General features: G+C 29.9%; 1 protein-coding gene across 2 annotated transcripts; it reads left to right on the top strand.

The window, feature by feature from the left end:
- Nucleotides 1-1,836: 1,836 nt before the first annotated feature.
- Nucleotides 1,837-17,318, top strand: LOC111040163 (leucine-rich repeat-containing protein 15). 2 transcript variants are annotated; one of them, XM_022323932.1, is made up of 5 exons: nucleotides 1,837-3,398; nucleotides 7,339-7,533; nucleotides 10,228-10,980; nucleotides 12,652-13,220; nucleotides 16,616-17,318. In XM_022323932.1, exons 1-5 carry the CDS (start codon nucleotides 3,393-3,395, stop codon nucleotides 17,145-17,147), a joined length of 2,055 nt encoding a protein of 684 aa, XP_022179624.1. In that variant the 5' UTR covers nucleotides 1,837-3,392; the 3' UTR covers nucleotides 17,148-17,318. The 2 variants fall into 2 exon arrangements, with proteins under 2 accessions (XP_022179624.1, XP_022179623.1); XM_022323931.1 differs by lacking the exon at nucleotides 1,837-3,398 and adding an exon at nucleotides 4,913-5,028 and having other exon boundaries at nucleotides 16,616-17,147.
- The last annotated feature ends 284 nt before the right edge of the window (nucleotides 17,319-17,602 follow it).

Below are 17,602 nucleotides of genomic sequence, written 5' to 3'. Positions count from 1 at the left end.
ATTATCATGCTATACAAATCATACATAGATGCCAAAAACCATGAGTTTTGACCTCAATATTAATCGTTTCAATTATAAAGATTATATACATTATTATTATCATTATTATAGTGTCGATACCAAAGTGAGTAATAAAAATAATTATGATACCTAAATTATTAAAGTATAATTTAGATATTATGTTTCTTTACAAATATATAATATTATAATGGACTGTATAGGAATCTATATTAAACAGTGCTAACATAATATTGTTTTCAAAACTTAAAAAATTAGGGGATATTATGCAGCACTGAAAATGGTGATCAGTATTTCATTAAAATATGTGACCATGTGGGTACTATGTACATAATACAATGTACATACTACATAGGTAACATGATTTTTTTATGATAATCGAAGATATTACAAGTTGTATTGTATTAATTTATCAATATGTTACATGTCAATATAAAAGCAAATATAGTATCTACGCCTAGTTTATAGTTTAATTTTGAAAGTTCAAACGTATATTAAACAGGTCATTATAATAAAGCAGTCTAATATAATATCAGACTGAATCATTAATTTCGAAAAAATATTTCTGAATTATAATTTTTATTTCACATTAAATTGACCTTAATACGCATCTTTTGTTATGTTTTATAAATATTTTCTCATTCATAATTCATATTTAATGGTAACATCAGAGTATAAAAAAAAAGTGAGATAGAGGAGTGCAAGATGGGACGAGTGGAACGGTTGTCTTTAAAATGGGGAAGTAATGATAAATCATCGCAATCGGAAAACAATTCCTAGTGAGCCTCAGGCTCATGATCGGTACCTATGGTATTTACAGAAATTGTTTACATTTTATGGAAATATAAACGCTCTATTCGATTCGATTTTCAACATTCTATTGAATATGTTATAAATACAAAAGCTAAAAATATACATTTAAACAAAATCATTCCAACATAGGTGATCTGAAAGGCCCGGTATTGTACAAAATACATATTATATACGATGATATACTAATAACTAATAAGTAATAATTTAATAATATAGTAATATTGTTAAATGTTCAGCGGTCTCCCAGGGCAACATATCGAACCAGCTAACTAACACAACCTGCACGCTGCCCCAGCATCTCTAAATTGTTTCGAAGTGAGTAGTTAACATGTTTCGTATGGTAGTTATGAATCTAATAACTCAATTAAACTCCTTACTGGTCATACATCAGAAGTATAGAATGTAGAAATGTAGAATATACTAATTTACATAAGATAATAATTACTCAATAATAGTATCTATACAAATAATACTAATAAAAACTCTGTATAATTTGTAATTCACATGTACATTTTTTTTTTAAATTCAAACAAAGTATTCTAATCAATTTATTTGGTGTTATACTAGTATATTAAGTTAAATCCTTTGATTCGGGATAACTGAATCACCTCCAGATTGCTTATATACTAGTATAATACGAGTTCTATACAAGTTTATTAAATATGATCGATGTATAAAATATATTGAATTTATTACTAATTACGATCACTTTTAAATTTGTACGTAACACTTATAGAACACAAGGCATATACATATAATATATATTTTAGACAAATATTATAAACAATAAACAAGAATGAATTTATAAAACAAAACAATGACGATAGTAAATCGCAATAGTTTATAGCATTGAAAGCTATTTTCTCTAAATTAAAAAGGATAATACATATTTTTTTTAGATAACTCTTGTAATTACTATGTACACGAAACACTAATAATTATAAGGCTTTAATTTTTTTTAACCTTTATTAGAATATAATATACAATCTGTAATGGTGTTTACAATAAATATGTGTGCCTAATTTATACAATTAAATGAAGACATGAGGAGAGAAGTCACCTAGCAGTAACATTCAGAGTCATTATAAACAGATTAGTTTTCCAATAACATAAAACATCGAAAATATCTGAAAAGGTATTATACTGATGCACGACGTGTACACGGACTTAATTCAAATTATGATAGCGAAAACACGTGAAATACAATTTTATTATCCGCAGAAGTGTGACATATTATTTTAAGACGCAACGTCGCCCAAATATACATTCGATTTAGCTTTCAAACACTTATAATATGTTAGTACCAGCTTTACGGTTGTAAATAATTATTGGTGATACAGCTCACGCCTCGAGGCGGTCATCGCGTTGTTGGTTTTTTTTCGAATCCACGACAAAAAAGATTACTAGCTTTTTGAAATTTAAATAGTATTCACATATAAAAGGTATAACATAATATTATATTTTCTATTATGAATAACAGAATGAAGTACAGAGGGGAGGACATATGTATATCGTGTATGACAATAATAATATGTGATAGGCACCTCCAGGTATAGGCATTGCCGAAAAACCTACGTACAAGTATGTTAAATTGTTAAATATATTTTAGCTGCGTTTGCGTGAGCCCGTCGGAATCCATAGGATCAAAAGACGCATATAGGCACGTCGTAACAAAACTGTACGTCATATAAATAAGATATTTAGGATACATTCGGACGCACATACCTGTATAATATTACGATATTTATACGGAGGTAATTTTCACCGGTCGCCTTAATACAACGGAATACGGTTAGTGCTAGGTATCATATTTTTTCAATATACTGTAATCATTCGAAATAGACAAATAATAAGATATTATTTATTCGAATTGGACAAGACGTCAGGGCAATTACAATAAAAAATAATAACAATATAATCATCATATTGTTCGAATGTGTGCGTATCACAAACGAACGGGAGAAAGAGAAACGGCAATATTATTATGAAACGAGTTGGCGTTAGACGGGGCATCCTTATCACGCTCGGCTATTGTGTCATTATCCCTACACGCGCAGCCAAGTGAGTTTCGTACGATTTCCTTAATCAGTTCTCGCCGAGCAATTAAACGGTGTCATTCACTGGCTAGACCGAACGTATTTCACGAACCTTCCAGTCTTATCTGCCGACGGATTGGTGACACTCCTCCGACCAAGCGGTGCAGCTCTGTCGTCGCGTGCTAAACGACACTGAACCTAGAGAACAACGCGATATCCACTATAGTGACTTATATTATACTACCATAGTTTTGAACCGAGTTTAAGACCAACAGACGGTTTTGTTTTCTCAGTTTTTCGTTTTCGTCCCACCTGGTCCGGTTTACCGCGTGCATGCGAACGATGATATATTTTGTACTCGGGTCCCCGTGCACCGCCGCCGTCCATCGTCGTGTAAACGTGCGCCGGCAAACGTCTTCTGCGCTGTATCGTCTCGCCGCCGCCCGGATGCATTGACCGCCCCTTGCCGCAGACACCACGTCGGCCGAACTCTTCGTTTTCCGGACCGCATCGGAATTTTCGACAATGGAGGTAACGGAACGCCGCGGCACACTGTATAAACAACCCTTCGCCGTCGACCCACCACCCACCTGTCTGAAGTCGACTGACGCTAGTCCACGACCAAACCCTCCCCCGTAATGGATGAGTTATAAAGGACGGAAAAAAAAGCATAATATGATGGTATCGTCGCATGGTCCGTGCCTGTGTATAAGTCACGCCAATCGTACGCCCCCCCACAAACCTTATAATATTATTATATTTAGCGAGCGTGCTCGATTTGTTTCACCCCCTTCGATCGTAGCGCATTGCATCGTTTTTTATTATTCATTCGGAGCGATGACCACGAATATAAGGAACAACAATAATGGGTATCATTTTTTTATTTCTTCAAATCATCGTCAGATAACATACCTAACTGTATATTAAGACGAAATAACATCTCTCGCGTGAATTGAAGCGTTGTTGCATCAACACTGTCGCCAATTAAAATTTAAAAAAGAACTGTTTTATCGCATAATAATATGAGTAAAATATTATTGTATGACGTACATGCATTAACAAACGATTACAACAAATTATATCTACGATAAGCCAATCCGTGGTAAATTTGTATTAATTGTCTTACAAACATAATAATAAAACTCGTTGCCGGCATGATTTTTTTCTAAATGAAGCCGTTTTTGAAGAATTTCAAATTTTTTGATACTGCACATTAATTTTCAACAATAATACCGTTAACAGTTTGTTGCATTTTTTTATTTTTATCAAAAGTTTATTTCAGTTTTAATCGTTAAATCGAACCATTAGTTATATATTATATTATTATGTTATAATCGTTCTAATTTAATGTTAATTTTAATTACCCATTCAGACACACTCTAGATGGACCTTTTTAACAAGTGAAAAACCTATAATTTTACTGTAGATAAATTTCAACTAATTATCCTACATTATTTAATTATTTTATATATTTTTTAATAATATCATAACTGACGTAATTATTGAGGACTTACGTAACTTGTTAATAACAAAATATTGTAACTAAACAACAATGAATTAATACAAAATGTATATACTTGATATAATATTAGGTAACTAAAATAGTATTTGAATACAAAATTTAGCAACGACCAATATAATATATTATTATTGTATATAAACCTTGACTATAATAAATTAGTTGGAAAGTATTTATAATAACGATTTAAATAGACTGAAATTAGATTAATTTCACTACTGGGTCAACTGAATATTATAGTTTGTTACTACCGTAGTAGTAAAGTTTTAAAATGTATTAACTAATACGAGTACTTACCTCAATATTTCATAATACTATCAATCCTAATTCCTAATCGATTGAAAATAAAATGAGTCGTTAAAATTATAAAAATATAAATTTTACTCGTTAATCATGGTTGTTGCGTACATGCTATTTGAATGGCCTCTGGTACGATGCCATTTTCAGTTGTCAGTCGAACACTGTAATTCATGAGTACGCTAAACATAATAAAGATAAACTGTTTAAAAAAAAATCAACCTCGTGATAACAAGACGTACTGTGTAAATATTAGTCTTTTTAAATCTTCGCTTTATTCGATGCTCTTGATATTCAGTATTCCACTCGTGTCGGGATTGCTTAATATGGTACGAACGTATGATGGTACGTATATAATACGATTTTTGAAGTTGAATTTTAAATATATATCTGCGTGAATAGTGAAGTTAATAGTATTCATTTTGTTTTTGGTGTACTCGACTTACACATTATGACTGTAGTTCGAATTGATGTAATTGCAATAAAAGAAATAAATAAATAAAACTATTTACAAGATTAATAATTATACATGTGTCTATTATTAAAATATAATTATTTACTTTATCAGAACCATTTATACATTTCAAGGTGATATCGATTCAGTTACTAGTTTAAGTTTTGAAGCTAACAATGTTAAAAACTTTAACGAGACAATTAAAAGAGATTAAAATTGTTACATTTTACAATATTAAACAAATATGTATGGCTAGCATTAAAATTACAATAAACATTTTGACCTATTTATTTTAAATATTTCTAGTTTAAAAGCAAGCATTACAAAAATATATAACAATACCAATAATAGTAATAATAATTAACTTGCCAATACCGTAAAAAACATTATAAATAACTACTTGAACTTTCGTAGAGTTAAAAAGTTAATAAAAAATGGAACTGTAATAATACAATATGTATGCATTTAACAAAACAATGGAAACGAGGAAAGTATTTTGCTCGTTTCATTCATCCCCTGAGAAATAATTTTTTACTAGGGATATCGACAGCAAAATTAATTATAATTTTTTGCATTTTGTTTGATCTTCTATGTATAATTTAAAAAAAATCGATTTCATACTATAAATTACGTTTAAGTGTTTTCGTTGGTCAATCTATGTAAATTCCATAAATTTGTTGTATAAATACGTCATTTACAACGAGTAGGTATGTCTAAAACCAACTGAACAATGTCACATCGTAGATTAATGTATATGCACTAAAAAATTATCATAGGCTATTTCGCTTGTTGAATTGTTAAAGTAAAAAATATACAATTTCATTTGTTAGAAAAAAAATATAACAATACTGTTTACAATAACCGTAAAAATACGTATTTATTTATCTAATAAAAAAAAAACTAATTTTTCAGACCTATTGTTCAAAATTGGTAAGGTAGCTTAAATTGTATTCATTTGTTTTATATACATATTCAACATTGTTAAATTAAAAGTGAATAAATCAAATATTAATGACATTTTAATATTTTAGTGAAATATAATATAATCACTTTTTAAGTATTTTTAATTTTGTAATGTAATTTTTTTAACTCACAATAAGACGTTCTTCAATAGGTAATGAATCAAAAGGGGGGAAATGTATAGTATAATAAACTATAATGCAATCAATATTCCCTCTTACCGCTTATATTCATTTTCTGGTTCTTGTCCTTCTTGACCATTGAAATAAGCGATCTCTTTCATACAGATATAAAATCAATCAGGTACTCGATTCAGAACAATATGTTTACATCTGCATATTATCATAAAATTTTTATAAAAATACTTTAATTGCTATTCTTTCTCACCACTTTTTCATAGAACTTCAACATTTCTAACTTATAAAATGTAATATGTTTTCTTTTTTTCATCACATTCTGAATTTTTTCAAATGTTTTATTAAACATCACCCTATTAATTATACTTGGTTTGTTTTGCTTTGTATTGTTTCATACGCATAAATGTAAAAAAAAAATATAAAAAAATAACAATAAAAAAAAACCATAAAATTATATTAAAAATCTCACATGATTACTTAACATATGGCATGTATCTCGCGCATTGGGTATGTCATTGTTTTACAAGAGAGAAATTTAGTGGGTTATTATATTAAGTTTTATAGCAATAACAATTTCATTCTAAAAATACTATATAACTATATAGAGTGGTTTTTATTTTATTTTTTTTAAAAGTTACTATTCAAACAAATTTGTTTTGTTCAAAACATTTTATTTAAACTCAAATTATTCTCAAATAAAACTTTAAAAAAATATTTAACATTCACAGATAGATACAAATATTAAAATTATATTTGAGGGTGATAGTGACTAGGTAATGAATCATAACATTTTATTTTTGCAATATAACAAGTTTGGGAACTTCTATTTTGGGGATACAAAAAAAAATAATAGTTGTTGTATTACACTTTTACTGCCCTTTAAAAATATTTTTCTCGAAAAATATAAATTTTTGAAGTAACGCTGTAACATATTATTTCTGGCTTTAATCCAAAACCTGGTTTCACGGATGGAATGGTTCCGTTGTTCTGAATGTTGGAGTGATACAATTGTGTAAAAAGTGTTACGGTTAATAACACATCGAATAATAAATTATAATATTATAATATTTAGAAAATTTCAGATGTTTATATTTTATGTTTCAGGTTGGTTTTACAGTGAAGATAGGATTGGCGATGATACTGTTTTGTATGGTGAAGACAACAAACCCAGAAATACTCGATAATCTGGTTACTGCTAAAGCAATATGTCCCAAACAATGTGCTGTTTGTTCTTCTATCGAAATGCTCTGCTCTGGTGCCAACATCACCGATGTCCTAAACTATGATATGGATCCTCAAGTAATCTCAACTTAACTAATTATCCTACAAATAATGTCTTGCCAATGTGAATTAAATTTTTTTTAACAATGTTTTAAGTATTTTTCTCGATTTATCAGTAAAATAGAATAAAACACTTACCTATATAAAACATAAGACGTTTTTGTCATTATAGTCATTTTTAATTTGGATACATTTTATTTTGAATGTATTGTTTTTGACTTAAGATGTCTTGTTATCAGAAATATTGAATTAAAGTAAAATATTGTTAGAGATTTTCTGCACTGATTGACCTCGAGGTCGAATCATATAATATCGCATTTGCATTCTTGATAACTGATTACTAAAGTGATTAACTATATCATAACATTACCAGAACCCTATAAATTGTAGTTAATAATACTATTAAAATGTACATGAAAACTTTAATAAGTGCATGAACTATTTTCTTGATAAATATATAAAATTTACTTACTCATGTTTAAATCAAAAGTAATTTTTATTTTTTAAAGTTGATCAAGATGATCAGAAACATATTTAACATAAATTTATCAATACTATTTTACTATACAAATAAAAATGTTGTTAATTTATGTTTTAGTTTTTTTAAAACTTATTGTTGCATTTAGATTAAAATTTACAACATTAAAAATAATTTTAAGCACAATAGTTTTTAAAAAAATATGTTTTTCGTACCTATCTGATTGTTTAAGATTCTGGTAGGTGAGATGAATTTACTGATTATAAGATAACGTGGTTTTTTTCTGTATATTGTTATCTTTTATTTTGTAGGTAGTTAAAAATGCTTCAATTTTAAACTATTACGGTGGTTTCTATCAAAAAATAGGATCTAGTTGCTTTTTTGAGAGTTTTATTCAAAATAACCACGAAAAACCTAAACTAATCTAAAAAACTTGAGAATTTTTCATAAAATCAATTTTGTTTTTTTGGTGTAACTCAAAAATGAATTACAATTAAAAGTTTTATCTAAATATTTCTATAAATGATAAAATTTCAAAATATTTTGATTATTTTTACGCTATTATGGACTCTAGAAATTTGAATTTTTTTTGTATAAACGTTTATGAAAAATTTTGTACTGGGTCAAAAAGTTTGAAAATATAGTACGAGGTTTCTTATAAGTATTTGCTACCAAAAAATATAAACAATATATTAACTACGATTATATTTTATAGATATTTTAAGTTTGAATTTTGACAAACCTAGATATTAATTAAACAAGAAATAACGATTTGAGTTATTTTGTTTTAATTTAAAAATATTTTCGTAGGTACTTGAAACTTAAAAGTATATAATTATACATTTATACTTAATAGTTTATACACACAGCGAGATCTTAAAATGCAATGTTTGTGGCAAGAATTAATTCATTCTACTTTAATACTAATAATGAAATAAATGTCTTTGATACCAATATAAATATAATATGTATATCATAAAATATACTTAATAATATTTGTACAGGTCGACAGACAGTCTTTGCTCAGAATCGTTTTTTTTTTAAACTATGATTTATCACTAAATACACATGTATCTGCACATGCATTACTGCGACTCACTCTTCAGTAGTGAGGAACTCACGACACCTACCTTACAGCAAAGGGGTTACCTTCTTTTTACCTTTTTGTATTTGAATTCTTAGAAATATAAATTATAACGAAACAATATTAAATTACCAATAAATTCTAATTATTTTTAATTAATATAATAACAGTAAATCAAACTTTCTTAACATAATATGATACAATGTAGGTATTATTACATATTTAATGAATTAAAAATAATCTGATAAAATTAATTAATTTCTTAATTTAAAAGACACGTTTACCTATGTATTTTTCCAGTGGGTGTTAAGTTATAAATTAATATTTCAAGGTAAATAAATAATTTTTATAATTTTGAAGTACCTTAAAATACTAAATAATTATAAATTATGTTCATATCATATTATTAATTTTCGAGTATTTGACTTTCTATACTGATATTCATTTTGGAATTTGAATGAAGAGTATACCTATGATTCTTATACCTACTTAAATTAAAAATAAGTACAGGTATTATTAATAATAGTTTATTATTATCCATTTTGTTCATCTTTTTGACAGGTTACTAAAATTTATTGCTGAGAAAACACGTGAATGCAAAATGTGTTATAGAAATATAGCTATATATTAAATAGTTATTTATGTATGTAGACGTAGATTGAATTTCAACTCTTAATGCCATTATAGTATTTAATATATTTCGTTCTTTTTCGACTCAGAAATATTATCATTTATCATTCAACACTCTAACCTATATTAAAACCACCAAACGTTCAATAATGTTTCATACTACATATAACATTTTTCGTTAAAACATAATGGTATTGGTCATGTTTTTGTATTGTAAATAGCTGCCTATTTCAATAATTCAAATTTAAAACTGTATGATTAAATTAATAACTTTTTTATCTTTGTTTATATGTAACTTATATGCCTACCTAAAATAATTAAAAACATTAAAAAAATATTATAAAAATAATTTATCATTGATATGTCTTTCACATCAATATACTTTTGTAATAAATACCTAGAAAATTGATTTTTCTCGATTCTCTTTCATCGTTTATCGTTGAATACGTTTCTATAATAATATTAATATTAATAATAATAATAATAATATGGAGTTGACGAATTTTATTTTTTGTTTCAGTTAATAAATTTAGACTTTTCAAACATGACACTGAACTTTATTCCACTTGAAGTATCATATATGACTAATTGCAAAAGGCTCAATCTATCCATGAATAACATCCAGAATATCGAGAAAGCTGCTCTGGAAAACTTATGGAATCTTGAAGATCTGATATTGAGCAGTAACTCCATTATGGACATCGCTGATATAAATCCAACAGAATTGTTTAACAATAACAAGAATATAAAGTTTCTAAATTTATCGAACAATCCTCTCGTTGATCTTGGCCGAGACAATAACACTATATTGATCAGTGAATCACTAGAAGTGTTAGACGTTAGTCAATGTCAAATCGTCTCATTGATTGGTCCAATTGTACTCAGTGGACTCAAAAAGCTGAAATACCTAAACTTGTCGAATAACCCATTAAAACGATTGGATGGACTGTTGTCGGACTCAATAACCACGTTGAACATACGTGGCTGTGTTCTCGTCTATCTCAGCGATGATGCTCTGAGTGGATTTACACATCTCGAACTATTGGACGTCAGCCTAAACGATCAGCTGTTTATTGACAATACTATACAATCCACGTCACTCGTTACGCTTGACATTTCGCAGTGTTCAGTGCGCATACCAAATTTGTATGGTATGCCAGATCTCAGAACTGTATTTATTAACAGCAACCGAATTAAAAGACTTGCAGCCTATCAATTTGCTAATAACACAAAAATGATCAATCTGGATCTATCTAAAAACCACGTTGAAACTGTACGTATCATTTGTCAATAGTTTTTTCAATATTGAAAATAAAATAAAAATGTAAGGTGACTTTATTCATACTGATACTTAAATCAAACGTGAAGAAGGTTCTTAATGTATACGGCTCGTGACATTTGCCACACATGATTTATTTTTATACAATATAATAATATTATTATAAAATACACACTTTATTCGAAAAATTAACTACTATATACAACTCAATAAATATTATTAAAAATAAATGATAGTATATGAGCGATTTACTACATTTTAATTATAATATAAATAATTCATACAGAGTGTTTCTGAAGTGTGTGAGGTAATTAGTATACGCATATTCACTGTGATGCTGAAATGAAGATTTTTTTGGAATTTTTTTCTAACTTCATAATCTGGGTTTTTTTTAAAGTAATTTTTAGAATATTATCTTGAATATAAAAATAAACACTCTAGTCGTATGTTTTGCAAAATTCTCATACGAATCGAGATATCGCATCAGATAACCTCGATAAGATAAGCTAAATTAATTGTGACTAGGTTTAGCTGATGGAAATGGAAATCTTGCAGCTATGTTATAGACAGAACGTAAATAATAATAATAGTATAAAATAAAATGTTTATCTCATCGAGTCAAAATAATTATGTTAGGTACTATGATATCCAAAAACTGGAATTTCAGTATAAACACACAAATAAGTAGTTTCTTTTATCTCTAACTATTATAACTTTATAAAGTTAAAAGTTATTTAATAAATGTATGACACAAATGTATGCTAGTAAATTTGATCGTTTAAACCCCTAATTTTGTTATTATTTCATATTTTTTATTAGTCGACAATGTAAAACAATGTGTTAATTAATCGTGTATTATCAATGACAACAAATAATTATCACCATTGGTTATCTTGCAGTATTCTCATACAAATCGATGTGTCGCACGACTTTTTTTTTAGTAGGCGATTCGTGAGCGAACAACGCGTGACAAGCGCAAAAATGATGCGATATCTCGATTCGTATGAGAATATTGCAAAAAATACGACTAGAGTGTTTACTTTTATATTCAAGATAATATTCTAAAAATAACTTTAAAAAAACCCAGATTTTGAAGTTAGAAAAAAAATTCCAAAAAAATCTTCATTGTGGCATCACAGTGAATATGCGTATACCTACTAATTATCTCACACACTTCAGAAACACCCTGTATAACCTAGGTGCTGTAATATACGAATATTTTTATTTTTTAAAAACATGCCATGTCAGGTAAATTAAAACAAATATTCAGTTGAATAACTTTTAAATTTCTCGAATTACTGATTTATAGCGATGTCTCGTTTCATGAAGTAAGAATAAATTCGTTTCTATATTATATATATATATACATATAGTTGTTGTTTACGGTCCGAAATTTAAAATGTCACCTTGATCGATAGGATCAATGAACTCGAACAATATCAACTCTTAATGAAAGAATGCGGGGTATCCATTTTCACCAAGGTATCAAATAAATGTATTTATGAAAGGTGGTCCCCGAATCGTTGTAAATCAAAATCAAACGACTGGAAAACAACTGCTTATAATGATGACAGTAGCATAATATCGAATGACGTTGTACCTATGTAGGTACACGAAGTACGATAAAGTAGTATCAATAAAATGTGTATTCCTTTTATGATTCAGGTGGACCCGTTAGCATTTTACGGCATGTCATCGCTACTGTTTTTGGACTTGTCTATAAATTTCATCATAGAAATCTCATGGGAATCTGTCATGGCTACACTACCATCACTGGAATCGCTGAACCTTTCGTTCAACTTCATCTCTCAAATTGGACGGCTGAAATCGAACACTCTCCGCCGACTGAACCTCGATCACTGTTGGATCCATTCGATTCCGAACGGGGCATTCGTTCAACTAGAGAGATTTGGGGAGCTCATCTTATCCAACAACCCGTTGCAAATGTTACTACCGGGTAGTTTCAACTCATCGCACATGTGGTTTTTGGATCTCAGCTATTGTCGGATATCGCACCTGATATCGTACGAGTTTGTCAACTCGCCCAATCTCACTGAAATAAGATTAACCGGGAACCGTTTAGTGACGTTGAAAAACGGCACGTTCAATAAATGCACTAAGCTGAAGTACGTCTATTTGGACGACAACCCGTGGATGTGTGACTGTTACAGTGTGGATTTCGCGTACATGGCCGTACTCGCCAATAGAACTACCAAGCATTCTCCAGTTGAAAGGTATGAGCTGTTTTCAAGTAATTTGCCTGCAATGGTTCTATAATATATATACTAAAACTTGATAAAAACTTCATACTCTTATAGTAAGAAGTACTGCTTAACACATTGTCTGCTGAAAAAAAGAAACAGGTATAAATTGATTAATAAATATTATCAATAGTAACAAACAATAAATTGTAGAGTCCAATGTAAACTCCAACACAATACCAGCTTTTTTTTTTGAAGTATTTAATATAATACACCAAGAACTGGTATTGGGTTTGAAATTAGAAAGTTTCATGATTTAAATCTAATATAATACCTATAGTTTTTTTTACTTATGTGTGAACTTGATATGGTGTATAATTTACTGTAAAACATCAATTTGCTAGCTTAACTCGACTGAACTCTACATCTTTTTAGAAAATTAATTTTTGAGTGTTTTTAGAATGAACTTATAATAAATGGCAACAGTTATTATATTTTTCTACGGATATACTGCAAGTATTTTATAGACATATTTATTAAATATAAAAACAATTACTAAATTGTATTTATCAGTTTTGCCAAATATAATACGTCCGGACATGTTACATTTATCCGCTTGAAATAAGTACAAATGCTAATATATCTATATCACATTTTTTTAGACTTATAGTTTTTGTGCATTCAAAAATACGATCAGTTCAAAAATTCCAAATATTACGTAATATGTAAAAATAATGCACTTTTAATAATTGTGGACGATTGATATTTGAAAGACTCGTAAGGAGTATCCAGTTTTCTTGGTTGGACTAAAAGATACTATTTATTTTTACTCTACATGTTTATCACATAGTAAATACTTATAGGCAAAATATTTAAAAGAAGAAAAATTAAATGTTAAATTTAAAAAAAAACTATATTAATTTACAATAAAATAATAACATAATGACTATAATATTCATAAAAACTTAATTAACAGATTAAAGATGTAAGCTATCCAAAAATCGGTTAATTTATGACACATCATATCATGCAACACACAAACTAGTGATTACTTCTTTAAAATCGACTAGGTGGGAATTATAAAAAATCAATAATTAAATGATACGTGAACATACAAATCATTAGTATTATAACTTATAAGTTATAAGATATAAGTTATAAGATATTATTATAATGTTTAGACAACTTTACTGAGGTAACATTTTATTTATTTTATTGTAACATATCTAACTTTTACTATGCAAAATAAATATTTTGCTGTACTCATATCTACAAATACTCGTTATTAAAATATTCACTAAATCATTTTATGCTTGCGATAACCCGCTATTTGAAACTAGCTGAAATATTATAAGTCATCCATTAGACCAATGCCGAAACACTCAAAATTCTACTAGTATTGATTGCAATAAAATAATAATGATAACATTACAACAGTAGTTAGGTATCTATAAATTATGCTTACCTGTTTATTATTATTACTCATAAGTTAAATTATGTATAATATATGGAATTTCAAAAGTCCCAAATCATAGTTATTGTCTTTGAAAATTACTTTTTGTAAGCCGGGCATTTTATCTCTAGCAATATCGATTTGACACCAATCAAATCTAGTTATTGGCCGATCGTCTTTGGTTGAAGCGTTATATATTTATAACGCTTTCAGTTTCTGCTTTCTGAGTTTCCTTATCCAACACGGTACTTTGTATCTATCACATTCCATTCAACTGAAAATTGTCACAATCACTATTCTGTAATGTACTTTTGCGGGTAAATGCATCGCATCCTGAATAGGATGTTTTTGAACTACTCAAGCTAACAAAATTAATCAAAGCAATATACACTGTAAAATATAAAATGTTTTTATTAAATTAGCAATAAAATACGTAAATATACCAAAATACTTAAAATTTATAAAATACGCAATAACAACCACCATACTAACCATACACTGAATATTATTGATTTCCTATTCAACTAAATATTATTTTTTATATAATATTTTTTTTATATATTTTTAAATTAAACAATCAAAAATATCTCGAAAACTCGTATTTTTAACCATAAGCCGATATTTTCATTTTTATAGCTTATATTTAGCATGATAATAAATCTATAAGTACATAAATATTGAATGTTAAACTAATGAAACTAATTTGGAATTCATTAATATTATTTTAATAATAAATACTAAATTTCAAAATTTAATAATATTTAAATAATTTAATGTATTTTTTATTCATTTATTGTAAATTTATAGCAAGGAAAATAAAATGAATAAGAAGTTATTTATTGAATTTAATGAACAAGGAAACTAATATCTCATAATGCTTTAAAAAAGAAGGAAATAAATTGAACCTCGCCATAACAACAAATAAAAATATTCATCTGATTTGAATGAAATCAGCACGTAAAAATGGGAAATCAATAAAGATTAAGAAAGTAGAATTATAACAGGGGTGGCCAACGATAAGAGAGTCGTGAGCCGCACAATATAATGAAAAATAATAATAGCAGGAAATGAATAATATTTTGTATTTTATTAATAAAATGTAAAAATGTTAAGACGCAGGCCACTGTTTGGCCACCTTTGATTTATAATTTTCTTAATAACTGATAATTCGAAAAATATTGGGAAAACAATTATCCTCAAAGTAAAGTATTTTTGAGAGATGTTTTGTTATAGGTATAGTATTTTTCTTTTGTAAATACCAAGAGAATTAAAAAAAATGATTTATGGGGCACCCACCTGGCTGGCTTCCAATACAGTAATCATTATTTTCGAAGAGAACATTTTTTCCAGGGCCCTTCAGGGTTACTGAGCTTATCGTGAATGACAATTGGCTCACGGCTCTGCTTCCCGCATCCTTTTAGCTTGTCTTTTGTGGCAAAAGTTAGGTCTACCTCCGGTGTTCTGCACCCATTTTCTAATAAAACTGCTTACCACAAATTACGTCCTGAATGACTCGGCTTGATGGATCTCTAGGGTGTTCTCAAGGTCAGGATGGTCATCACGATGGCCACACCTAAGATATCCGATGCCACTTGGTCTGGGGTTTCAGTCACCTGTAAATGGCTTGACCACATATCCAGAATCTGGATATGCGGCTTAATGAGGACAATCGAAGAAGGTGCGTGCCAGAACAGGCACCAACGCGTCGCAAACTTGTCACATGCAATTCAGTTTTTAAGTCTGAAGCATGCGTTCATGTTCAGGGTTATAGTCTGAAGGTTCTTGTGGACCAGTGGTTCATTGCTGGTCTTACCAACCACCATTATGTGCCAGGGATATGCAGATACCCTGGTACTTGGTATTTACGGTCGAAAAATACTACGCCATAACACCTAAAGGAAACACGACAGAACCGAACGATATCGGTCACCCGATAAATACTAATATTATTTTGACAGTTGTGTGCGTTTTTCAGGGCGCCCAGCTGTCTGAGCCCGGACAACGTTACCGGAATGCTGTGGCACGTGGCGTGCGTCAACAGCCCCGCGTATGCCCGGGACAACCGGAAGAACTTCTCGATGGCCATCGGCGTCATACTCATACTCTGCGTGTCCGGGCTGATGGCCATATTCGTGGCCGTCCACGAGAACATGAAAACCCGACAGATGATGCGCAGGCGGCGGCAGCTGGACGAGTACGGCAACCCAGACCGGTCGGGAGGGGGCCTGGGGACGGCGGGCCCCGACGAATACTTTGACGAGTACGCAGCTGCGGCCGAATCGGCGCGCAAGATGTCGCAGTTACCGTCGTACGACGAGGCGGTCATGTTGCCCAAGCCACCTCCCGAACCGCGCCGGAGCAAGCGGCACAGCTGTACGCAGACGGACGAGGCTGACGTGGCGGATGTGGCGACCGCCGCCGCCGCGTCACCGGCTGCGGGTGGCGGCTACGGTGGCGTCTACTGGCTACTGCCGCCGCCACCTGGGTTGCACGTCACCGAGCTTTGACCCATCGTGGTCAATATTTCCCCATCCCCATGCCCCAACAAAAAAACTTCCCAAAACATCTACCTCCCCGTCACCCCCTCTCCCACCACTCGTACATACAATATCGAGACTACCGTCGCGTTTTGTACATTTCCACATTAAAAACTATCGTACATCATTCAAATTATATAACATAATATTATACCCACTCATAATTTTATAATCTCAATTTATATAAGTAATTAATGTGCATTTTTGTTTATAATTTAATATAAATATTGGTTTGGAAGGAATCAAACAATATGAAAATGAAATAAAATATACTAAATAGCATTGTACATTTGAGTATGAATAATATTCCTTTTCACAACACCCCGTATACCTCCTACAGTAGAAATGGTACAAGAGTTGACTTACTAGTTGCTTGATTAAATTATGTCCTGCGTATTATAATGTATACTTTCCAGGCCATATTA

The sequence above is a fragment of the Myzus persicae genome, unplaced genomic scaffold (assembly GCF_001856785.1).
Source record: "Myzus persicae strain clone G006 unplaced genomic scaffold, MPER_G0061.0, whole genome shotgun sequence".
In the NCBI taxonomy this organism is placed as follows: Eukaryota; Metazoa; Arthropoda; class Insecta; order Hemiptera; family Aphididae; genus Myzus; species Myzus persicae.
The sequence above is the reverse complement of the archived record's forward strand: the minus strand, read 5'-3'. Positions and strand labels throughout refer to the sequence as shown.